Source organism: Pristiophorus japonicus, chromosome 1, assembly GCF_044704955.1.
Source record: "Pristiophorus japonicus isolate sPriJap1 chromosome 1, sPriJap1.hap1, whole genome shotgun sequence".
NCBI classification, from domain to species: Eukaryota; Metazoa; Chordata; class Chondrichthyes; family Pristiophoridae; genus Pristiophorus; species Pristiophorus japonicus.
Genome location: NC_091977.1, coordinates 133339427 through 133364573, shown reverse-complemented (window position 1 = coordinate 133364573; position 25147 = coordinate 133339427). Strand labels below are relative to the sequence as shown.

General features: G+C 46.1%; 1 protein-coding gene across 1 annotated transcript in view; it reads left to right on the top strand.

The window, feature by feature from the left end:
* The window catches only part of sncaip (synuclein, alpha interacting protein), a 114465-nt gene that overhangs the window by 73970 nt on the left and 15348 nt on the right, over positions 1-25147 (top strand). Inside the window, exons 5-7 of the mRNA XM_070862567.1 lie at positions 13540-13665; positions 18470-18639; positions 22016-22105. Of these exons, the coding sequence (XP_070718668.1) occupies positions 13540-13665; positions 18470-18639; positions 22016-22105 (386 nt within the window). The remainder of the gene's footprint in view (positions 1-13539; positions 13666-18469; positions 18640-22015; positions 22106-25147) is intronic.

Here is a 25147-nt window from a genome sequence, read left to right as displayed (position 1 = left end):
CCTCCCCCACCTCCCCCTCACGGCAGCCCTTCTCCCATTTAAGCTTGCAGATGAAACACCGAGTGGCAGCATAACACAAATGGACACAACACCTGTGAGACCAGCTGCAGGCCTGAAGCACTGGCTTGTGGACAGAAACCCTGCAGTCTCAACAAGCACTGATGATGAAATTGAGGCCTCAAGCGATGAAGGGACCAATGTCAGTACTCCCCAGCTCATCCAAAAAAACTGATGAGGAGGAGGACACAGATGGCACAAGTGCGTCACTGATTCCACCCACATGCGCCAGCTCAGAAACTGGTGGGAGGGTGTGGTCTGAAGTAGTTGACATGGTAGGTGGGGCTGCAGGGTGTTTTGTTTTTCACTCTACTCTGATTCTTAGACTTCGGAACTTATAGTGGAAAAGGACAGCACATGACACAAAATTTAGGCTTAACCCAGTGTCAGTTTTATTACACACAAAAAACGACTAAAACTACAGGACTAGACTTCTGAGAGAAATCAACTGAAAACATACAATCACCCTTCCTGGCTGTAGCTATTGTAGGTTGGTGGTCATTGGTTCCTTGACCGGTTGGTTCCTCTTCTGGCCATTTCTGTAGTGCTGTTCCTTTCGTGTGCATTCCGTACTACATGTCCTTCCGTCCGTTCGCCTGTTCGTTCTTTCGACCTGTGTCCATCTGTACACGTGTCCTTCTACTTCTGTGTGCTTCTTCTTCTGTCTGTTCCTGTCCTCCTTCCATCTTCTGCTGAGCTGTTTCTAGCTCGCATATTTATCTCCAGGTTTAGACTGATCTCCCACCACTGCGGTTTCTGTTAAGGTGTTTGCATCGATACATTGTTTTGTGGTCCTCTTGGTTGATTGACTGCAATAATGGACTCGTTTGTTTTCCCATTTGCACACTGAGTCTGCAAGGCTCAAGTTGATTTCTCATCTTAACACCTCGTTCCCAAAGAATGTGCACCTGGTGTGGTTCCTTTGTTGTCCGCTCTTTTTACAGACTTGGTGTCTCCAGTGGGTTTGTTTTTCCCCACCCTGGTCAATCAAGTTCAGGGCCTCATGTAACAACTCCATTGTTATACATGAAGTCAGTTTTTGTTCCTGACCACAGAATGTCCTTAATTGTCCAGTTTAATTCCAAAAGCTCGTATTAAATTCCAAAAGCTTGTATTAAATTCCAAAAGCTTATATTAATCAATTTTTAGTTCATGGTCTCCTTCTGTGCTTTTCTGAAGATTAGTAACCTTGCAGGGCGGTACTGGGTATTGCACCAGGAACTAATGGGCTGCGGCATGGTGACAGGGCTAGGCAACCTCAGGTGCAGCCTCTCCGGGGGGAGAGTCCGCACCAGGGTTCTGCCAACGAGGACTCGGAGGATGCCACCGATGTAGCAGCTTACAAGAGAAGGGTGGAGGCCATGCCACTCCCAGAGTGTCCTTGCAGATCCACTGGTAATGCCGCAACCTGCAGGTAATGTGGCAGCTGCCACTTCGGCACAAGCGCGAGCGAACGATCGCATCAGTGCTGGAATGGAGAAGATGGCCACGGCTCTGCAAGCTCTTATGCTCTCTGGGCAACAGGTCACGGAGCATCTTAGTACTGCCGAGGAGCGTCAAACTGCTGCCATCTCTGGTGGATTTGAGACTCTGGCTGCTCTCATGCAGTCTCAACTCGATGCCACCAGATACCTCAGTGTAGCATTCACGGCTGGGTCCAACACGGGCCGTGGGGGACCTTCCGGTGTCACACCACCACACCGATCTGACCTCGCTCAGCTTGGTGGTGGTTTTAAAGTGCCGCCCGTGGGAGTGACGCAGGCTCCTCAGACCAGGATCCTGAAGATGTGCTCACTCAGGATCACAGTATTCCTGGCCTCAGACCTTCCACTCCACCAGTTCCATCTGAGCCAAGCCAGACTGCATCCTCCTAGGAGTGTGCTGGCCAGTTTGCACCTGGCCTTTCTAGGCCCAAAGATGTTCAAGGGCGTACGACAAGAACAGCTGTAGCTCCCACACAACAACCACAGCAACATTCCCAGACCCATGATACAGCCACAAGGGAGACACTTCGGCATAGTTTGAGGGTAGGCACGCGTAAGAGGTGTTTTAAGGAAATGCACAGGGGTAAAAAATGATTATTGGTGTTAGTTGATGGGAGTCTTTTTGTTTATGTTTTGTTTTTGCACTGAATTTAATATTTTAATAAATCTTTATTTTTGGCACTTGTATCTGGCCAGGTGTTTCATTTGAGAGTGGGCAATTGTGCGTGAAGGCACTCATTGTGTTGGAACTGAAGGGTCATATGTGGATGGCATTATCTGAAGCAAGCAGCTAGGAGACGCAGCTGCACCTCCCTTGCAGGGTTGCGCTGTGCATGACGCCTCCTAGCTCAGTAGCGATGGGAATCCTCCTCCTCTGATCAGGTGGTACTGCTGGCTCGACCTCTAGCGGCTGTCCCCTCATGATGGCCAGGTTGTGCAGCATGCAGCAGACCACGACGAATATGAAGACACGTTGAGGAGAGTACTGCAAGGCGCCACCAGACCAGTCCAGGCAACGAAACCTCTGCTTTAAGGATGCCTATGCAGTGCTCGATGCTGCACCTGGTGCCACAATGAGCATCATTGTAGGCATGCTCTGGCACTGTCCTGGGGTTCCACAGTGGAGTGAGCAACCAAGTGGACAAGGGATATCGCTTGTCCCCAAGCAGCCAACCACAATCCTGATTTGGGCCTGTGAAGAGGGCGGCCACACTGGTCTGGCACAGAATGAAGGAATCCTGGTTGCTTCCTGGGTACCTCACATCAACTGCCTGCATCCGACGCTGGTGGTCACACCCGAGCTTCACATTCAGCGAGTGGAACCACTTGCGGTTCACAAAGATCTCTGGGTGATGTAGTGACGCCCTCAGCCCAACATGTGTTCAGTCTATCGCACCCTGCACCCACGGGAAGCCTGCAATTCGGACAAATCCGGCCTGCCGCTCCATCTGTTTGTCCCTTGTCATCGGGTAAGAACATAAGAACATAAGAATTAGGAACAGGAGTAGGCCATCTAGCCCCTCGAGCCTGCTCCGCCATTCAAAAAGATCATGGCTGATCTGGCCGTGGACTCAACTCCACTTACCTGCCTGCTCCCCATAACCCTTAATTCCCTTATTGGTTAAAAATCTATCTATCTGTGATTTGAATACATTCAATGAGCTAGCCTCAACTGCTTCCTTGGGCAGAGAATTCCACAGATTCACAACTCTCTGGGAGAAGAAATTCCTTCTCAACTCGGTTTTAAATTGGCTCCCCCGTATTTTGAGGCTGTGCCCCCTAGTTCTTGTCTCCCCGACCGGTGAAAACAATCTCTCTGCCTTTATCTTGTCTATCCCTTTCATTATTTTAAATGTTTCTATAAGATCGCCCTCATCCTTCTGAACTCCAATGAGTTAAGACCCAGTCTACTCAATTTATCATCATAAGGTAACCCCCTCATCTCTGGAATCAGCCTAGTGAATTGTCTCTGTATCCCCTCCAAAGCTAGTATATCCTTCCTTAAGTAAGGTGACCAAAACTGCACGCAGTTCTCCAGGTGCAGCCTCACCAATACCCTGTACAGTTGCAGCAGGACCTCCCTGCTTTTGTATTCCATCCCTCTCGCAATGAAGGCCAACATTCCATTCGCCTTCCTGATTACCTGCTGCACCTGCAAACTAACTTTTTGGGATTCATGCACAAGGACCCCCAGGTCCCTCTACATCGCAGCATGTTGTAATTTCTCTCCATTCAAATAATATTCCCTTTTACTGTTTTTTTTCCAGAAGGTGGATGACCTCACATTTTACGACATTGTATTCCATTTGCCAAACCTTAGCCCATTCGCTTAACCTATCTAAATCTCTTTGCAGCCTCTCTGTGTCCTCTACACAACCCGCTTTCCCACTAATCTTTGTGTCATCTGCAAATTTTGTTGCACTACACTCTGTCCCCTCTTCCAGGTCATCTATGTATATTGTAAACAGTTGTGGTCCCAGCACCGATCCCTGTGGCACACCACTAACCACCGATTTCCAACCCAAAAAGAACCCATTTATCCCGATTCTCTGCTTTCTGTTTGCCAGCCAATTTTCGATCCATGCTAATACATTTCCTCTGACTCCGCGTACCTTTATCTTCTGCAGTAACCTTTTGTGCGGCACCTTATCGAATGCCTTTTGGAAATCTAAATACGCCACATCCATCGGTACACCTCTATCCACCATGCTCGTTATATCCTCAAAGAATTCCAGTAAATTAGTTAAACATGATTTCCCCTTCATGAATCCATGTTGCGTCTGCTTGATTGCACTATTCCTATCTAGATGTCCTGCTATTTCTTCCTTAATGATAGCTTCAAGCATTTTCCCCACTACAGATGTTAAACTAACCGGCCTATAGTTACCTGCCTTTTGTCTGCCCTCTTTTTTAAACCGAGGCGTTACATTAGCTGCTTTCCAATCCGCTGGTACCTCCCCAGAGTCCAGAGAATTTTGGTCGATTATAACGAATGCATTTGCTATAACTTCCGCCATCTCGTTTAATACCCTGGGATGCATTTCATCAGAACCAGGGGACTTGTCTACCTTGAGTCCCATTAGTCTGTCCAGCACTACCTCCCTAGTGATAGTGTTTATCTCAAGGTCCTCCCTTTCCACATTCCCGTGACCAGCAATTTTTGGCATGGTTTTTATGTCTTCCACTGTGAAGACCGAAGCAAAATAATTGTTTAAGGTCTCAGCTATTTCCACATTTCCCATTATTAAATCCCCCTTCTCATCTTCTAAGGGACCAACATTTACTTTAGTCACTCTCTTCCGTTTTATATATCGGTAAAAGCTTTTACTATGTTTTTATGTTTTGCGTAAGTTTACTTTCGTAATCTATCTTTCCTTTCTTTATTGCTTTCTTAGTCATTCTTTGCTGTCGTTTAAAATTTTCCCAATCTTCTAGTTTCCCACTAACCTTGGCCACCTTATACGCATTGGTTTTTAATTTGATACTCTCCTTTATTTCCTTGGTTATCCACGGCTGGTTATCCCTTCTCTTACCGCCCTTCTTTTTCACTAGAATATATTTTTGTTGCACACTATGAAAGAGCTCCATAAAAGTCCTCCACTGTTCCTCAATTGTGCCACCGTTTAGTCTGTGTTTCCAGTCTACTTTAGCCAACTCTGTCCTCATCCCACTGTAGTCCCCTTTGTTTAAGCATAGTATGCTCGTTTGAGACACTACTTCCTTACCTCAATCTGTATTACAAATTCAACCATACTGTGATCACTTATTCCGAGAGGATCTTTTACTAGGAGATGTACTGCACCGTTCTCCTTTGGGGCTCAATTTTCCCCAGGAGTTGCTCTGTTTTTTTTGGAGTAGGCTGCTTTTTCTGGCCTAACTTAAAAATCCCCAGTTTCCCCAATCAATTTGCACCAGCGTAACTCACTTAGTTACGTTTTTTTTTAGGTATGTTTTTGTTTTCTCAAAAGGGGGCATTACTAGCTACCTACGCCAGTTCTGGCCATTTAGGCAACTTTGGCCAGCTAATAGTTACTCCATTTCTACTTAGGCCAGCGTATGTGGCCACATCAGAAAACCCTTGCAGAGAGTTAAAGAAATCGGCGCAGGTCGGTACATCGGAGGCCATTTGGCCTGGGATAGGGGCGGGAAGCAGAGAGGACCTGGACCTGAACCAACCAAGCTTTAGCAATGTTAAATAAATCAATGCAGAATGCATTTGCAAACAAGAAATAAAAAAATTGAAGTCCTACCTTCAGTATCAAACTCGAATTCACCTTTCTGCACTCAACCCGGGAAGGTAGCAGGCCAGTGCGGGAGGCCACTCGGCCTGGGCTAGGGGTGGGAGTGAGCGAACTGACCGGCATCAGGGCCCACAGAGCAGCTGCAATTCAACGGAGAGGCTGGTTTTGGCAGGGCGGGGGGGCGTGGAGGGAGAGAGGTCACAAGACTCAAGGTGGTGGGGGGGGGTGGGGAAAGAGAGGAGAGGACAAAAGACCTTTGAGTGTGGTCCATCCATACAGACCTTAGGAAGAGAGAGAGAAAAGCGAACCTGTGCTGCCTGCTTTCCTGCCGTTTTGAGCTTTGAACATATGGGGGCAATACTGACAATGCCATACCTTGTGCGAGCATTCTGCATCATTGTGCTATGTAGGAGACAATTGATTAGAGCTCATCACATCAGGAACATCAGAGCCCGTAGGCTGCTGGGCAGGAGGCCTTGCCCACCTTGGGAATATCGAGACACGCGTTCATATCTGCACCTGAGTGATGCAGACTGTGTCAGAAGCCTGCCTTTCCACAGAGAAGTTTTCCATGAGATCTGTGAGTTGGTGAAACCAGACCTGCAGCCGAGAAGCATCAGAAGGACTGCTTTGTCAGTTGAAGTGAAGGTAACAGCTGCACATTCATTCTATGCCTCCGGATCGTTTCAAGCTACAACTGGAGATGTGTGCGCCATCTCTCAACATGCAATACATGTCTCCATTCGCCAGGTCATGGCTGCACTATGCGCCGAGGAATGTTTTCAGCAAGTTCCCAATGACTGCCCAAGCAATCCATGACAGGGCTATGGGGTTCTCAAGGATTATTGGCTTCCCAAAGTTACAGAGCTGCATTGATTGTACCCACATCGCCTCGCGAACACCTTTGGAGGATTTCGAAATGTTCAGGAATAGAAAAGGCTTCCATGCCATTAATGTGCAGCTCGTGTGTGACAACATGCATCGCATCATGTCAGTCGATGCAAGATACCCTGGCAGCACCTATGATGCGTTCATCTTATGCAACAGCGTTATATCTGCTATGTTTGAGCAGCAGTCAGAAGGGCAGAGCTGGCTACTGGGAGACAAATGATACGGCCTCGCCACCTGACTCATGACGCCCCTACATGTAACCCAGACGGAAGCTGACCATCAATACAACATGTCGCACATTGCGATGAGCAGCATCATAGAGAGGACTATTGGCATCTTGAAACAGCGTTTCCGATGTCTGGACCATTCCGGAGACTACTTGCAATACTCCCTTGAGATTGTCAGTCAGTTCACTGTTGTGTGCTGCATGCTGCATAACTTAACCATCATGAGGCAGCAGCACCTGGTAGTGGAAGACCCACCTGCGGTGAGAGTGGCTGATGATAATGATTTGGAAAATGCAGGTGACGAGCAGGAGGAGGAGGACGAGGATGATGATGATGATGATGAGGAAACCACGCGAGTGCCTGAGGCCAGAGCACGACGGCGGAGGAGGGCGGGCCATTTGTGCTCCTTTAACGATTGCTCGAGCCTTGTGCCAGTAGCTTATCCATGATCACTTTACTGATGCCTGAGGGCTCAGCGACAACTATTCTGCATGGACATGTTTATTTTTTGGAGCTGTTCCGAATGTGTTGTTAATGGAACATGATTCCATTTTAATGTAAAGTATATTTTATTCAAAAGTTTACAATGTACTTAACTTTACTGTAATAAAATTATTCTTGTATCAAACTTTACTTTAATATGACTCTTTAAGATCACTTAAAAACTTTAAGATCACTTATAAAGTTGTAAATTTACATAACTTACAAAAAACTTTTAATGTGAGAACAGTTACAACATCAACAACAACAAAAGCAGCAAAGAAAGGCTGCACCCATCTCTCATCCCCCTTAGTCTAACATCGCCTGTTGTGCTTGGTCATGGACTCTCCACCACCCCTGCCCGCAGGCGGTGGTGCAGTCATTTTGGGCTTGGTACCAAGCTTATTCCTTCTAACATCTCTGGTAATGCGCACTTCTTCATTGAGGGGGCGAGGGACAAGGGTGGTGGTGGTGGTCAGGTGTTAATGTGGAGGGCCCAGCATAGGGCTCTTCCGAGGCTGGTGTGGGGATTACAGTGGGAGTGGCAGTTGACTCTGTCAATGGGTGCGTGATCTGGGCATGTTCCCTTATTGCAACAGCTAACTCATACATGCCCTCCCTCATGCACCCCGACAGTGTCTCAGCGGACTGAAACATTCCTTCCCTGATGCCCTGTACTACCCCTCTGACATTCCCTCACTCATTGCCAGTGTCGTCATTTGCACTATCTAACATTCCCTCCCTCATGGCCACTGCCATGCTTTGCACTACCTCTGACACCCTCCCTCACGGCCAGTGCCATGCTTTGCACTACCTCTGACACCCTCCCTCACGGCCAGTGCCATGCTTTGCACTAACTCTGACATTCCCTCCCTCATGGACACTATTCCCTCACTGATGGTCCCGGACATCGTTCCCATTTCCCATGTCATTGCTGTTACTTCTCCCGACAGTCCCGCTACCTCATCACTCTCCCCACTGATGGTGTCCAGGAGTGATCGGGTAAGATCGATGTTCTCTGCAATTAATGACATGATCTGAACCACAAATGTTGCATCCTGCATCTCAGGAGAGCGTGATCCCCTCACCCTGGGTCTGCCTCGCTGCATCCCAGTGGGACCCGCAGCCTCACTGTATCCCAGTGGAACCCGCAGCCTCGGATGGTGGTGCCCTGGGTGTGCCTCGCTGCATCCCACTGGGACCCGCAGCCTGGGACGGTTGAGGCCCTGGTGTGACTTGCTGCACCCCACTACTGGGACCTGGAACCTTGGAAGGTGGGAAACCATGGAATGTCCCACCAGCACTCAAACCACTAGTCACGGAAGAGGTTGGCAACTACATGAGCTGCACCTGCTCCATATTCAGTACAAAAGTGACAGTTTCATCCAGTTCAGGCCACTCCCCCTCCCCCACCCCCCACCAGTGTTCTTGGTCTGGAGGGTTGGATTGTAAGATCTTCTCTTCAGGCTTGTCCGCGTCTGAATCTCCTTCTGCATCTTCAGGATTGGCCTCAAGTTCTGCAAAATATAACAGAACAGTCAAATGGTTAGCTACAGAGGAGGGGGCAGGATGGATGACATGAGTAGGTTCACACATAGCAGACCAGGCAGCAGGTTGATTTGAAGGGCCACGATGAATTTTCACGACTTGCGCTCTCCCTCGAGTGTGGGCCTAGCTCGTGCAGTTCTGATTGTTTTTCTCCAGGCAGGACTCATCAAAGCAGCGACCCTCTCTTCCAAGGGTGTCAGTGCATATGCACATTTGCCGGGCCTCCTCCTGTTTGAGTACTTTCCCTTTTGTTGTGGGCCAATTTCTTCTGCAAAGATGAAAATGCAACTTTTTAGAGAGGGTGTCTTTCTGCTGGGTAGGACATATACAGCTGGTCACATTTACAATTGCAGTTGCATTGAATAAGTGAAAATATTACTTAAACTAACTACTTGACCAAGGTCCTGCTATTTCTTTTTACACTGGCTTCCAGATCTCTTGGTGTTCACCACTGCGCAGAAATCTGCAACTTGGTTCCAGGTTTCTTCATTTCTTTTGGTGGCACTTTTATGTGACCTCTGCCGGTATCCAGCTCCTGCCATCTGGTCTCAATGACAGTAACTAGTGTCTCCACTTCTTCCAGCAATAAATTTTTTGTCCTTGGTCCACGTTGCTGCATTGCTGTATTGCTGCAGCTGCTCTGAGACACTCTTATCACTTTTCCAATGCTCTTAGACACACAGTACTGATTTTGCATGCAGCAGTGATTTTTCCAAACACAGCACTCCTTCTGACACACAGATACAGGTACATAAGAACGTAAGAAATAGGAACAGGAGTAGGCCATACGGCCCCTCGAGCCTGCTCCGTCATTCACTAAGATCATGGCTGATCTGATCATGGACTCAGCTCCACTTTCCCGCCTGTTCCCCATAACCCCTTCTCTTATCGCGTAAGAAACGCTCTATTTCTGTCTTAAATTTATTTACTGTCCCAGCTTCCACAGCTCTCTGAGGCAGCGAATTCCACAGATTTACAACCCTCTGAGAGAAGAAATTTCTCCTCATCTCTGTTTTAAATGGGCGGCCCCTTATTCTAAGATTATGCCCTCTAGTTCTAGTCTCCCCGATCAGTGGAAACATCCTCTCTGTATCCACCTTGTCAAGCCCCCTTATAATCTTACATGTTTCGATAAGACCACTTCTCATCTGAATTCCAATGAGTAGAGGCCCAACCTACCCAACCATTCATCATAAGTCAACCCCCTCATCCCCAGAATCAACCTAGTGAACCTTCTCTAAACTGCCTCCAAAGCAAATATATCCTTTTGTAAATATGGAAACCAAAACTGCACGCAGTATTCCAGGTGTGGCCTCACCAATACCTTATATAGCTGTAGCAAGACTTCCCTGCTTTTATCCTCCATTTAATTTGCAATAAAGGCCAAGATACCATTGGCCTTCCTGAATCCTTGCTGTACCTGCATTCTATCCTTTTGCGTTTCAAAGTAGCTCTTTAAAAATGGCCGATTGCCAACTCGGAGCGATACTGCGCATGCGTAGCCATCACTTTTCTCCACTATGCATGTGCAGACGTCCTGGCAAATTTTCCAGCGTAGGACGCGGGCTCCACCCCCGAATGCGACTGGCTATGCTGCGCGGCTGCAGAGAAGAGGTCAAACAGCGGCGAAAGTAGGAAGATTTTTTTCTGGAGCATTTCCTGCCATAATGAAGGCGCAACTTGGTAAGTACGCTAGAAAACGGACTTGGGGAAAATTCAGCCCGTAGAGTACATCTGTGACCTGCTGATGTGCGGAGAATTGTGAGATGTCGTCAATGTCTGCAATAGCAGACTGGAAAGACCCCGTGGCTTAAAAATTCAACTCGATGGTGACCTTGGTCTCTACGGTCAGGGTGGTCCTCAGCATTGTGTGAGGCTGGAGATCTTCGTGCAGGACAGTGCAGAGCTCCTTGAGTACGTCTTTCCTATATCTTAGCCTTCACATGCATTACTCATCACTGAGCTGGAGGAAGGAGAACTGAGGTCTGGAGGTCTGTAGACCCTTTGAGGCTATGGGCTCCTTCCCCCACCATCTCTCTGGTCCTCCTGATTGTCGGTCGCCTCAGGAGGCTGGCAAGGCTCCTGGCCCAGTATTTTGGGGGGGGGTGGGGGTTCACCATACCTCACCCTTCTCCTGCCGCCATCTCCCTCCTGGCCTCCCTCTCTAGCTGCAGATCTGCACACATCTGCAGGCCCTTCTCTCTGTTGGCCAGCCATGGCTGCTGCCTCCCTTGCTCGCTGCCTCTCGAGACGTTGCTGACAGCGATGCCTTTTCATGCAAGCCACCCTGCATCTGCCCAGGTGTACCTAGTGTTCCCCTGCCAACACTGATCCCACTTTTTTTCAGGCTGCATCCTGCCAAGCAGACCACTGGAGCACAGAATGAGGCCTACAGGCCTCCACTAAAAACTGACAACTGAAAGTCTTCAAAACTCACTCAAAACCTCTGAACACCACTCAGCAGGTTCAATACAGGGAAAAAACATAAGCAAAACTTTCCTCAAAAAATCGCCCCGATCGAGGGAATAGTCCTTTGACCTCGTCCAGCGGTGTCGCGTTCCACGGCAAAGTGGACCGACACAAAAACTTGCCGATGTCACTGCCGAAAAAAACCTCAAGTACTGAAAATAGGTGGCGTGGCTGCGTAGCAGCAGCGCACACCCTGACGACATCACCGCGGCCAAAACCCCTCTACCACTGGTTCACCCTGCCGATTCCGGCGGAAGTGTGCACTGCTGGACCCCCCCCCCCCACCAAAAAAGTTGAATATGCTTCAGGGGGACAATACACCAGAACGCGGCGGCCGATCGATTTTTCCAATCGGCCGCCGAAAACCCACGTTAACGGTCCCTGCAGGGACACTGAATGTCAGCCCCTTGGTTTTGTCCATATTATCATCTTCTGTTTTCTATTGTCAAGTCAAATCAAATTTAAATCTGTCTGGTTAATTTAACACAAATTCTAGACTTCTTGGGGTAAAAATTCACCTCCGCTCAAAATTCACCTCCACACCTTCCTTTTTTTTTAAAAAAGTTTTTCTCCACCCTATGGGTTGTGGCAGAGGTGCCGTCAATATTTAGCACTTGGACGTTTTTTTTTTGCTCGGGGCAGATGTAGTTGCGGCTGAGGGGTGGAAGTGCCCTCAATCACTCATCAGCGCAGCGCTAATGCCATTAGCACATCGCAGACGTCGCGCTGATGTGTCACGTCTCTCCCCTTCAGCTAAAGTGGCGAGCCGCTGCAAGCTCTGCATATTTTTAAGTTGGGTTCACTGGGCCACCAGGGAGGGTTTGGGCCGGGCCAGCGGCCTGGCACCCAAGTGGGGGTGCCAGGCTGCCTGTTGGTGGCCCGGCCGAACCAGGGGGCATAATTGTCGGGCCGACCCGTAGGTCTGCCTACAATAAAAAATACAATGGCATCACTGGCAGTGCCACCTCCCCTTTAAGGGCAGCCGTGCCACCAACCAACAAGGACCAATAAGGAGTGCACTGATACAAAAAGCTGTGGGGGGTATCGGCGCGATCCCACGGGGCAATTCCACAAAAGGGATATTTCCCACGGGGCAATTTCGGGAAGCAGTCGCCGCCAGCCGGTAAGGGGTCGGTGCGTGCATGCCGCGGTGGAAAAACGGGCGGAGCGGTCCCCTACACCGCTCTGCCCCTGATAAAGGGCAATTTGCAAAATGATGGTCCCTTCACGGACAGTCAGCGGCCATTCCGCGCCGCCCTATAGCCGCCGCTTTCAGGAGACCAGAGGCCTTATCGGGAAGGGCAATTTCGGCCCCCTTAGCTTTTAACAAGTCTCAGATCGAGAAAATTTATGAAAATAGTCAAGACTGCCTATTTTCAGTTTCATAACATCCATTGCTTCTGTTACTACCTCACACCCAATGCTGCTGAGGTTCTTATCCACAATTTTGTCACCTCCATGTTCAACTTCACCAATGCTCTACTTGCCAGACTCTTGAGCTCCATACTACGCAAACTTCCACTTGCCCAAACCTCCGCCTCTTGCATCTTATCCTATACTGAGCTCTATTTACCAATTAACCTTTATCGAGTCCTCTCCAACTTCAGTCGACTTCCCATTCCCTAAGTTGCCTTGCATTTTCATGTGAAAATAAACGTTCCTGAGGTTATAAGTTCTTTTTTGATATTCAGCAAGCTGAAAACTGTAGTTGCACACGTCAAAAATTGTACTTAATCTAACTTGTTAATCTAACTTATTAATCTAACTTATTAATAACTTTCTCATCAGATGCAAGTAGAGTCTTTTTTTAAATTATATAATGCGAACCTTTCAAATATATTTACTGAAGTCCTTAATTATTGGCACCCAAAGCTGCCCAGATATTTTTTTTTGTGCTATTCCAGTGGTTTTGCAGCATAATTTAACTTGCATTTTACATCAACTTAGTAGTTTACTATGGCAGAATTTCATTTTGGTGATTAAGCCACTCAGCATACATTGATTCACATTTTATGTCTGTATGGAAAATGTGCTATTTTGACTGCTGAAATATTTGGTGGTATTCAGGGGTGGATGTGGTATTGTGGTTGTTCCCATTTCTAACTTGCATTCTAAAAATTGCTAAAATGGTCTTTTTCCTAGGAAAAAGTGCTTCTGTGGCTTCTACAGTATATGCAGGAACAAGGAATATCTTTAGATGAGGTTGATCAGTATGGAAATACTGCAGCTCATGTTGCTACCCAACATGGTCATCTGAGTTGTCTTCAGGTATGGTTCACTGATTTATAATAAATACTGTTTTGCCGGAGTTTGAGTAAGATGCGCACATTTTCCATGCATTATTTTGTTTACATGTAGCTTGCTGTAAAGAATTTGAGGAGTGGGTGTCCCAGTGAATTAGAATGCAGTCCTTTCACCTTAGGATCTTGGGTTTGAATCACTCAAGATTAACGATATAAAAATCTTCTCTTTCTGCCAGCTGTTAGTGCCCTACATGAAAGGAGTTTGAGTAGTCTCAGCGCAATTCTTCGTGGCTTCTGACCTACAGCAACAAATTGCTCAGAATCTAGCTCAAATTGGCATTAAATTAACCATTTCATAGGATGTGGGAAATGTTACACTGCTGTCCGTATCCTAACTCTCATTCACCCATCACCGTCGTGCTCACTGACCTACATTGGCTCTCGATCCACCAACATCTTGATTTTAAAGTTCTCGTCCTCGTATTCAAATCCATCCATGGTCTCACCCCTCTCTAACCTCCTTCAATCCTCTGAGTACTCTGTATTCCTCCAATTCTGGCCTCTGTGGGCTCTCTACCCTTCTTTTGCCCGGCCATGCCTTCAACCGTCTAGGCTCTAACCTTAAGGATTCTCTTGCTAAACCATCCCAACTCTTCACCTTGCTACCTTTAAGACGCTCATTGAAACCTAGTTATTTCTCTGTCATAATGTCGTCTCCCTTGGTTCGATGTAAATTTTTGTCTGATTATGCTCCTGTGAAGTGCTTTGAGATGTTTTGCTATGTTAGTGGCGCTACGCAAATGCAAGTTACTATTCTGTATAGCTTGCTTTTCTGTGCTTGGGGTTCAGGTACATGGGAAAGATTTACACTATGTCTAACAAAATCATAAACCTGTTTGCAAATCCATTCTGTGTAAACCATTTCATTGGAATATTTCACAGAGAAAATCTTCTTCCATTTTTGGGATAGAGTGGAGGGCATTTTACTGTGCATTTAGCCATGGTGTACCCGATGTGGAAGTGTTTGTTCCTGACATTTGAGGGCTGATTTTAACTCTCTCTGCCTGGTGTAAACAGGGCGGTAGCAGCCTAAAAATGGTGACAAGTCATTTACTATTCTGTTTACACTAGCACGCTGGCCATCTTGGGTAGGGTCTGGAGATGGGCAGTCGCAGTGCTAGGGTGATGTGGAATCGGTATGGGAGGAGCTGCGGAATACCAAAGGGCAGAAAACACGAGTGGGAGTTGTGTACAGACCACCAAACAGTAGTAGTAAAGTTGGGGATAGTATCAAACAAGAAATAAGGGATGTGTGCAATAAAGGTACAGCAGTTATCATGGGCGACTTTAATCTACATATTGACTGGGCTAACCAAAATGGAAGCAATGCGGCGGACGAGGATTTCCTGGAGTGTATTAGGGATGGTTTTCTAGACCAATATGTCGAGGAACCAACTAGAGAGCTGGCCATCCTAGACTGGGTGATGTGTAATGAGAAGGGACCAATTAGCAATCTTGTTGTGCGAGGCCCATTGGGGAACAGTGACTATGATATGGTCGAATTCTTCATTAAGATGGAGAGTGACACCGTTAATTCAGAAACTAGGGTCCTGAACTTAAGGTAACTTCGATGGTATGAGGCGTGAATTGGCTAGAATAGACTGGCAAATGATACTTAAAGGGGTGACGGTGGATAGGCAATGGCAAACGTTTAAGGATCACATGGATGAACTTCAACAATTGTACATCCCTGTCTGGAGTAAAAGTAAAATGGGGAAGGTGGCTCAACCATGGCTAACAAGGGAAATTAAGGATAGTGTTAAATCCAAGGAAGAGGCATATAAATTGGCCAGAAAAAGCAGCAAACCTGAGGACTGGGAGAAATTTAGAATTCAGCAGAGGAGGAGTAAGGGTTTAATTAAGAGGGGGAAAATAGAGTACGAGAGGAAGCTTGCCGGGAACATAAAAACTGACTGCAAAAGCTTCTATAGATATGTGAAGAGAAAAAGATTGCTGAAGACAAACGTAGGTCCCTTGCAGTCGGATTCAGGTGAATTTATAATGGGGAACAAAGAAATGGCAGACCAGTTGAACAAATACTTTGGTTCTGTCTTCATGAAGGAAGACACAAATAACCTTCCGGATGTACTAGGGGACAGAGGGTCTAGTGAGAAGGAGGAACTGAAGAATATCCTTATTAGGCAGGAAATTGTGTTGAGGAAATTGATGGGATTGAAGGCCGATAAATTCCCAGGGCCTGATAGTCTGCATTCTAGAGTACTTAAGGAAGTGGCCCTAGAAATAGTGGATGCATTGGTGATCATTTTCCAACAGTCTATCGACTCTGGATCAGTTCCTATGGACTGGAGGGTAGCTAATGTAACACCACTTTTTAAAAAAGGAGAGAGAGAGAAAAAGGGTAATTATAGACCGGTTAGCCTGACATCAGTAGTGGGGAAAATGTTGGAATCAATCATTAAGGATGAAATAGCAGCGCAATTGGAAAGCAGTGACAGGATCGGTCCAAGTCAGCATCGATTTATGAAAGGGAAATCATGCTTGACGAATCTTCCGGAATTTTTTGAGGATGTAACTAGCAGAGTGGACAAAGGAGAACCAGTGGATGTGGTGTATTTGGACTTTCAAAAGCCTTTTGACAATGTCCCACACAAGAGATTGGTGCGCAAAATCAAAGCACATGATATTGTGGGTAATGTACTGACGTGGATAGAGAACTGGTTGACAGACAGGAAGCAGAGAGTCGGGATAAACGGGTCCTTTTCAGAATGGCAGGCAGTGACTCGTGGGGTGCTGCAGGGCTCAGTGCTGGGACCCCAGCTCTTTACAATATACATTAATGATTTAGATGAAGGAATTGAGTGTAATATCTCCAAACTGGGTGGCGGTGTGAGCTGTGAGGAGGATGCAGGGTGACTTGGACAGGTTAGGTGAGTAGGCAAATGCATGGCAGCTGCAGTATAATGTGGATAAATGTGAGGTTATCCACTTTGGGGGCAAAAACACGAAGGCAGAATATTATCTGAATGGCGGCAGATTAGGAAAAAGGGGAGGTGCAACGAGACCTGGGTGTCATAGTTCATCAATCATTGAAAGTTAGCATACAGGTACAGCAGGCAGTGAAGAAGGCAAATGTTATGTTGGCTTTCATAGCTAGGGGATTTGAGTATAGGAGCATGGAGGTCTTACTGCAGTTGTATAGGGCCTTGCTGAGACCTCACCTGGAATATTGTGTTCAGTTTTGGTCTCCTAATCTGAGGATGGACGTTCTTGCTATTAAGGGAGTGCAGCAAGGTTCACCAGACTGATTCCAGGGATGGCTGGACTGACACATGAGGAGAGATTTGATTAACTGGGCCTTTATACACTGGAGTTTAGAAGGATGAGAGGGAATCTCATAGAAATGTATAAGATTCTGACGGGACTGGACAGGTTAGATGCGGGAAGAATGTTCCCGATATTGGGGAAGTCCAGAACCAGGGAACACAGTTCTTAGGATAAGGGGTAGGCCAGTTAGGACTGAGATGAGGAGAAACTTCTTCACTCAGAGAGTTGTTAACCTTTGGAATTCCCTGACGCAAAGAGCTGTTGATGCCAGTTCATTGGATATATTCAAAAGGGAGTTAGATATGGCCTTTACGACTAAAGGGATCAAGGGGTATGGAGAGAAAGCATGAAAGGGGTACTGAGGGAATGATCAGCCATGATCTTATTGAATAGTGGTGCAGGCTTGAAGGGCCGAATGGCCTACTCCTGCACCTATTTTCTATGTTTGTAATATGTAAACCAGGGTCGTATGAAGATCCCAATTGCAATTTTTTGGTACAAATGGGCTTGTGTCAGGCTCGTCCTATCAATTTGCACCAGGCATTGAGTAGCCTAACCAGAGTTCCTTAAACGAGAATGCTGAAGGCTGCACAGAAAACAACCCACCCCCTGGCTCTCACTGTCAGCTGGCTCAGCATATGTTTTCTGCCCTCCTACAATAGGCAAGCTGCAGCAGAAACATAGAAACATAGAAAATAGGTGCAGGAGTAGGCCATTCAGCCCTTCGAGCCTGCACCACCATTCAATAAGATCATGGCTGGTCATGCATTTCAGTACCCCATTCCTGCTTTCTCTCTATACCCCTTGATCCCTTTAGCCGTGAGAGCCACATCGAACTCCCTTTTGAATATACCTAATGAACTGGCCCCAACAACTTTCTGTGGTAGACAATTCCACATGCCCACATCTGATTAGTGCCCTGAGTTCACCAGTGGCACATAAATGAGGCCTGGGCTTCAAAATGGTTTGGGCCTCACGACAGCAATAACAGGCGGGCAACGGACGCACTCCACCCATCGCCCACCCGTTATCCACCTTAAAATCAATACTCTGGCATTCAAATTGGACATTTCCCAGCTTTGATGCCCCTCATCTTGCTGAGTACAAAAATGAGCAGAGATATATATTTTTCACACTGCAAATAGTCCAGTGCAGCATCAAAAGAAATGATCTCCAGTTATACTTCTACCAGTCATATAATTAGTATCTCTATATATTACAAACAAAAAAAGGCACAAATGGACAGAATCAAAAATCACTTTGATTTTGTTCTTCCATTTTTTTTAAAACGGGTTTTTAAGTTGTATTTGATATGTTGAAATTATTAAATCCTATAAATGATAATGGATCTTTTTAATTCCATGTCTGTTTTTTTTCCGTCTTCCTTTAATATGTTGATTACATCCAAAGCTTAAATGACAGTTGGTGTTCAAACATGGATTGTTTATTCTGCTTTTGATTTTTATTTACATTTGCTTCCTTAGACCTTAGTTGAATATGGAGCAAATGTGACAATACAGAATCAAGATGGAGAGAAGCCTTCCCAGTGTGCAGAACGACATGGACACACCACTTGTTCACGTTACCTGGTAGTTGTGGAAACCTGCATGTCTCTAGCGTCACAAGTGGTGAAGTTAACAAAGCAGCTGAAAGAGTAAGTCACAGTGCTATAAAAAAGATAAACGTCGAAATAGTACAACATATATTCAATGAATCACCTATAATAGTAGGATACACATTCAGCAATTTAAAAAAAAAAGTATCCTAAACTTAGAATAAAAACAGAAAATGCTGAAAGGTTGCCTGACTTGCTGAGTATTTCCAACATATTCTGTTTTTGTTTCGGATATCCTGCATCTGCAGCATTTTGCTTATTCTCAATTTAGAGTTTATTTGATACCAAAATAACAGATTTTAAGTAGACGGAGCTATATAGTCATCTTCGTTTGGTTTCATAAAAAGATAAGAAATAGGAGCAGGAGTAGACCATTTGGCCCCTCGAGCCTGCTCCACCATTCAATAAGATCATGGTTGATTTGATTATGGACTCAGCTCCACTTCTCTGCCCACTCCCCATAAACCCTTTACTCCCTTATCGCTCAAAATTCTATCTACGCCTTAAATATATTCAATGACCCAGCCACCACAGCTCTCTGGGTCAGAGAATTCCATAGATTTACAACCCTCTGAGAGAAGACATTTCTCCTCATCTCACTTTTAAATGGGCAGCCCCTTATTCTAAGACTATGCCCCCTAGTTTTAGTTTCCCCTACGAGTGGAAACATCCCCTCTGCATCTACTTTGTCGAGCCCCCTCATTATCTTATAAGTTTCAATAAGATCACCTCTCATTCTTCTGAACTCCAATAAGTATCGGCCCCACCTACTCAACCTATCTTCATAAATCAAACCCCTCATCCCCAGAATCAACCTACTGAACCTTCTCTGAACAGCCTCCAATGCAAGTATATCCTTCCTTAACTACAGAGACCAAAACTGTACTCAGTACTCCAGATGTGGCCTCACCAATACCCTGTACAGTTGTAGCAGGACTTCTCTGCTTTTATACTTTTTTCCCCCTTGCAATAAAGGCCAACATTCCATTTGCCTTCCTGATTACTTGCTGTACCTGCATACTAACTTTTTGTGTTTCATGCACAAGGATCCCCAGGTCTCTCTGTACTGCAGCACTTTGCAATTTTTCTCCATTTAAATTATAATTTGCTTGTCTATTATTTCTGCCAAAGTGGATAACCTCACATTTTTCCACATTATACTCCATCTGCCAAATGTTTGCCCACTCACTTAGCCTGTCTATATCCCTTTGTAGATTTTGTGTGTCCTCCTCACAATTTGCTTTCCCACCCATCTTTGTATCATCAGCAAACTTGGCTACATTACACTCGGTCCCTTCATCCAAGTCATTAATATAGATTGTAAATAGTTGAGGACCCAGCACTGATCCCTGCGGCACCCCACTAGTCACTGTTTGCCAACCGGAAAATGACCCATTTATCCCGACTAAATAGTTAGCCAATCCTCTATCCATGCTAATTACCCCCAACCCCATGAACTTTTATCTTGTGCAGTAACCTCTTATGTGGCACCTTAGCGAATGCCTTCTGGAAATCCAAATACACCCACATCCACTGGTTCCCCTTTATCCAATCTGTTCATTACATCCTCAAAGAACTCCAGCAAATTTGTCAAACATGATTTCCCTTTCATAAAACCATGCTGATTCTGCTTGATTGAATCATGCTTTTCCAAATGTTCCGCAACTGCTTCCTTAATAATGGATTCCAGCATTTTTCCAACCACAGATGTTAGACTAACTGGTCTATAGTTTCCTGCTTTTTGTCTGCCTCCTTTTTTAAATAGGGGCGTTACATTTGCGGTTTTCAAATCTACATCCACTATCTCTGCAGCCACTTCTCAAGACCCTAGGATGTAAGGCATCAGGTCCAGGGGACTTGTCTGCCTTTAGTCCCATTATTTTGCCGCATACTACTTATAATCGCTTGATTATCCACTATTTGGATGTTTTAGTGTCTTCTACCGTGAAGACCGATACAAAATATTTGTTTCCTTTAATTTTGTATTGTATCGATTCTAAATTTGTAAATTACTTGTTTATACTTTGCTGCAACAAATTGACTGATATTTGTCAGTTATTTGTCATTCTAAGAGTCGTCCTAGATAATAAGTTTTTTAAATTTTAATTTAGCTGACGTATACATCTTGGGACTACATCAATGTGCATTCAAAGTTTGATGCACCAAAATTTGAAATGGGAAGAATTCATTATTTACTAGTCTTGAATATTGCCACTAATACTGTAAATCTGACATGTCCTACAGGGGTTGTAATTCTTCTGTATAGAAGATCTGTGTAGTTTCTGTGGGAGATAGTCACTACATATAGACCCTGAAAGCCCGGTTTCTTTTTCCCGTGGGCGTTCGACTAAAAATAGGAGAAAGGTGCGCACTTACCTTTTGGTCGAACGCTCGCCAGAGATCCCGGTCCTGAGGCCTCCTGTTCTTGCGCAACGGAGTGTGCTCACGTGGCCTGGACACCAATTACGGTAAAGTATTTTCTCATTCATTGTAATAGGAGTTTCGTAAGTCCGAAACTCCTATTACTATGAATGAGAAACACCCCCAAACACTACATAAAACATTTTTTTTAAACTCTCATAGATACATTATAGAATTTAAAGTTGTGATCAAAATGTTTTTGAAAAAAAAAAAGTTGATTTTTTAAAAAGTTTTAATTATAGTTTAAAATAAAATTACCTGTGTGGGCAGGGTTTTTCTCATAAATATGTATTTTAAAATTTTATTTTTTATATGTTTTTCATATGTTTTTAAACTCTTACGCTGGTAAAAGTAGGCTTTGGCGCATGCTTTTACCAGGCACAAGAGTTTTAATGACATTCGCAGGGCAAGAGATGGACAAATAGCCCAATCTCTGCTGTGGGAATATTCTTCTCCCCGAGATGTGGCCATCTGTCAAGCCAGAAACTTGACAGATTGGAAAAGCCGTTTTTTGACGCATGTGAATTGCGCGCCGAAAACCGGCATTTGCGATGCCTTCCCGGGTCCATAAGCATTTCGTACGGACCCAGGGAGGCCGGGATTTCAGGGCCATAATGTCTGAAATGCTTGGCAAATGAACAATAGCTGTTCCACCCCCAGAGTGTGCTGCTCTTCATTGCAGGCTAATCTTGTGTGGTGGACCAACTTAGACCATCCACGTACGGAAATCCTGAAGTTTTACAGTGCCAGATGTGAGCATGTTTGCAGCTTTTGCCAGATGTGTACTGAATTTTCATATATTCTTTTTTAAATATACAGCAGGATGTGGGGAAGATATCCATCTGGAAATATAAATTTTTCATATACAAATCTGTATTCATTATATTGCAGAAATCATACATTATTTGTACTTTATTCTGCTGTAAATAAGTATAGCTTGACAGCAAAGACGCACTTGCATTGTGTGTTTATGTGTCTGTGTCTCTCCGCACAGGCAAACAGCAGAGCGGGTCAGCTTGCAAAACCAACTTCAGCATTTCCTACAAGACCAGACAACAGAAGGATCAGAACCTCAATCTCCTAGGTACCTAAAATGTGTTTGTATACAAAATTCCTGTTTCATAAAAAAAAATTCTAATGTTTTGGTATTTTACACATACTACTCTATATTTAAGCACCGGGACATAACCAACACTCCATGTTTAATAACAGAATTAGACATTGATATTTAATCGAACCTCAACATGGTGGTTCAAACTAAAAGCCTTAGCACCCCATGAACCATAAAAATAATATAATCTCAAAGTAGTACAGCATGGAAACCCTCCAATTTGTTGATAAATCCTAAGTATTGTGTTCCTAACACAGATGAGGCTGCACACAGGGAGGTTAAAGTAACAGTGACCTCAATCTTAAAGACACTCCAGAGTGAGGAATAGGCTTTAGGGGCCGGCTTATATACAGTGCTCCCAAGGGATGCTGGGATCCCTTGGGACTTCAGGGGATGAGCTTCCTGGTGGCAGAACATGGGAGTGCATGCTTTACAGATACACAACATCACTCCATCACTCCCCCTTCCCCCCCCCAAAGTCAAAGTGAAAACTATTTACAAGGTGAGGCGGTCGGGAGCCTTTCTTTCTCTGGTGGACCGCCTCGGTACAAATGTCTGTTCTGGTGTGTTGGCTGTGCCCTCGCTGGGCTGGCGTGTTGTTGGCCCTGCAGGGCTGCTTAGTGAGCCTGGCCTTGCTGGGCTGTTGGGCATGATGGGTTCGATTTCCTGGTCCGGCGTGGTGTCGTTGATCCTTTGGGTGTGTGTTGAGGGCTTAAGGTGCTGTCTGCTGTGGGTTGTTCAGGGCAGTCTGTGAACCGCAGCCTCGTTTGGTCCAGGTGCTCTCTGCAAATTTGTTCATTGTCTAGTTTGACTACAAACACCCTATTCCCTTCTTTAGCTATCACCGTGCCCGCGATCCACTTGGGACCATGTCCATAGTTTAGCACATACACAAGGTCATTCAGATCAATTTCCCGTGACAAGTGGCGCGACCATCGTTTACATTTTGTTGCTGCCGCCTGCTCTCTACCTGATCATGCAAGTTGGGGTGAACCAGCGAGAGTCTGGTTTTAAGTGTCCTTTTCATGAGTAGCTCAGCCGGGGGCACCCCTGTGAGCGAGTGAGGTCTCCTGCGGCAGCTGAGCAGTACTCGGGACAGGCGGGTTTGGAGTGAGCCTTCTGTGACTCGTTTAAGGCTCTGTTTCATGGTTTGTACTGTCCGCTCTGCCTGCCCATTGGAGGCTGGTTTAAACAGGGCTGAGGTGACATGTTTGATCCCATTGCGGGTCATGAATTCTTTAAATTCGGCACTTGTGAAACATGGCCCGTTGTCACTGACCAGTATGTCAGGCAGGCCGTGGGTGGCAAACATGGCCCTCAGGCTTTCAATGGTGGCGGTGGCGGTGCTTCCCGACATTATTTCACATTCAATCCATTTTGAAAAAGCATCCACCACCACCAGAAACATTTTACCGAGAAACGGGCCCGCATTGTCGACATGGAACCTCGACCATGGTCTGGAGGGCCAGGACCACAAAGTTAGTGGTGCCTCTCTGGGCGCGTTGCTCAACTGAGCACATACGCTGCATTGCTGTACACAGGACTCTAAGTCAGAGTCGATACCGGGTCACCACAAGTGTGATCTGGCTATCGCTTTCATCATTACTATACCCGGGTGTGTGCTGTGGAGATCCAAGATGAACGTCTCCCTGCCCTTTTTTGGTAGCACCACGCGGTTACCCCACAACAGGCAGTCTGCCTAAATAGACAGTTCGTCCTTTCGCCACTGGAACAGCTTGATTCGCTCTTGCATTTCAACGGGGATGCTGGCCCAGCTCCCATGCAGTACACGGTTTTTTACTAGGGGCAGCAGAGGATCTTGGCTGGTCCAAGGCCTAATCTGGCGGGCCGTGACAGGTGATTTATCATTTTCAAACGCTTCCATGACCATCAACAAGTCTGTGGGCTGCACCACCATCAACAAGTTTGCAGGCTGCGCCATTTCAACCCTCGTGGTGGGCAATGGTAGCCGACAGAGCATCCGCACAGTTCTCGGTGCCTGGCCTGTGGCGGATGGTATAATTATACGCTGATAGCGCGAGTGCCCACCTTTGTATGCGGGCTGAGGCATTAGTACTTATCCCCTTGTTTTCAGTGAACAGGGATGTGAGGGGCGTGTGATCGGTTTCCAGCTCAAATTTGAATCCAAACAGGTACTGATGCATTTTCTTTACCCCGAACACACAAGCTAATGCCTCTTTCTCAATCATGCTGTAGGCCCTCTTGGCCTTAGACAAGCTCCTGGAAGCATAGGCGACAGGTTGCAACTTCCCCGCAACGTTAGCTTGTTGTAATACACACCGGACTCCGTACGACGATGCATCACATGCTAGCACAAGTCTTTTACACAGGTTATACAATACAAGCAGCTTGTTGGAGCATAAAATGTTTCTGGCTTTCTCAAAAGCAATTACTTGGTTTTTTCCCCCATACCCAGTTCTCACCTTTGCACAATAACACATGTAGGGGCTCTCAAAGGGTGCTTAACCCCGGTCGGAAGTTACCAAAATAGTTGAGGAGTCCCAGGAACGACCGCAGCTCTGTGACATTCTGTGGCCTGGGCGCGTTCCTGATAGCCTCTGTCTTGGCGTCTGTGGGCCAAATGCCGTCCGCCGCGATCTTTCTCCCCAAAAACTCCACTTCTGTTGCCATGAAGACGCACTTCGACCTCTTCAGCCGCAGTCCTATGCGATCCAGTCGCTGGAGGACCTCCTCCAGGTTTTGTAGGTGCTCGACGGTGTCCCGACCCGTGACCAATATGTCGACCTGAAAGACCACCATGTGTGGTACCGACTTGAGTAGGCTCTCCATGTTTCTCTGGAAGATCGCTGCAGCCGACCAAATTCCAAACGGGCATCTGTTGTAGATAAACAGTCCCTTGTGCGTGTTGATGCAGGTGAGGCCCTTCGAAGACTTCTCCAGCTCCTGCGTCATGTAGGCCGAAGTCAGGTCGAGCTTGGTGAACATCTTGCCTCCTGCCAGCGTCACAAATAGGTCGTCTGCCTTAGGTAGCGG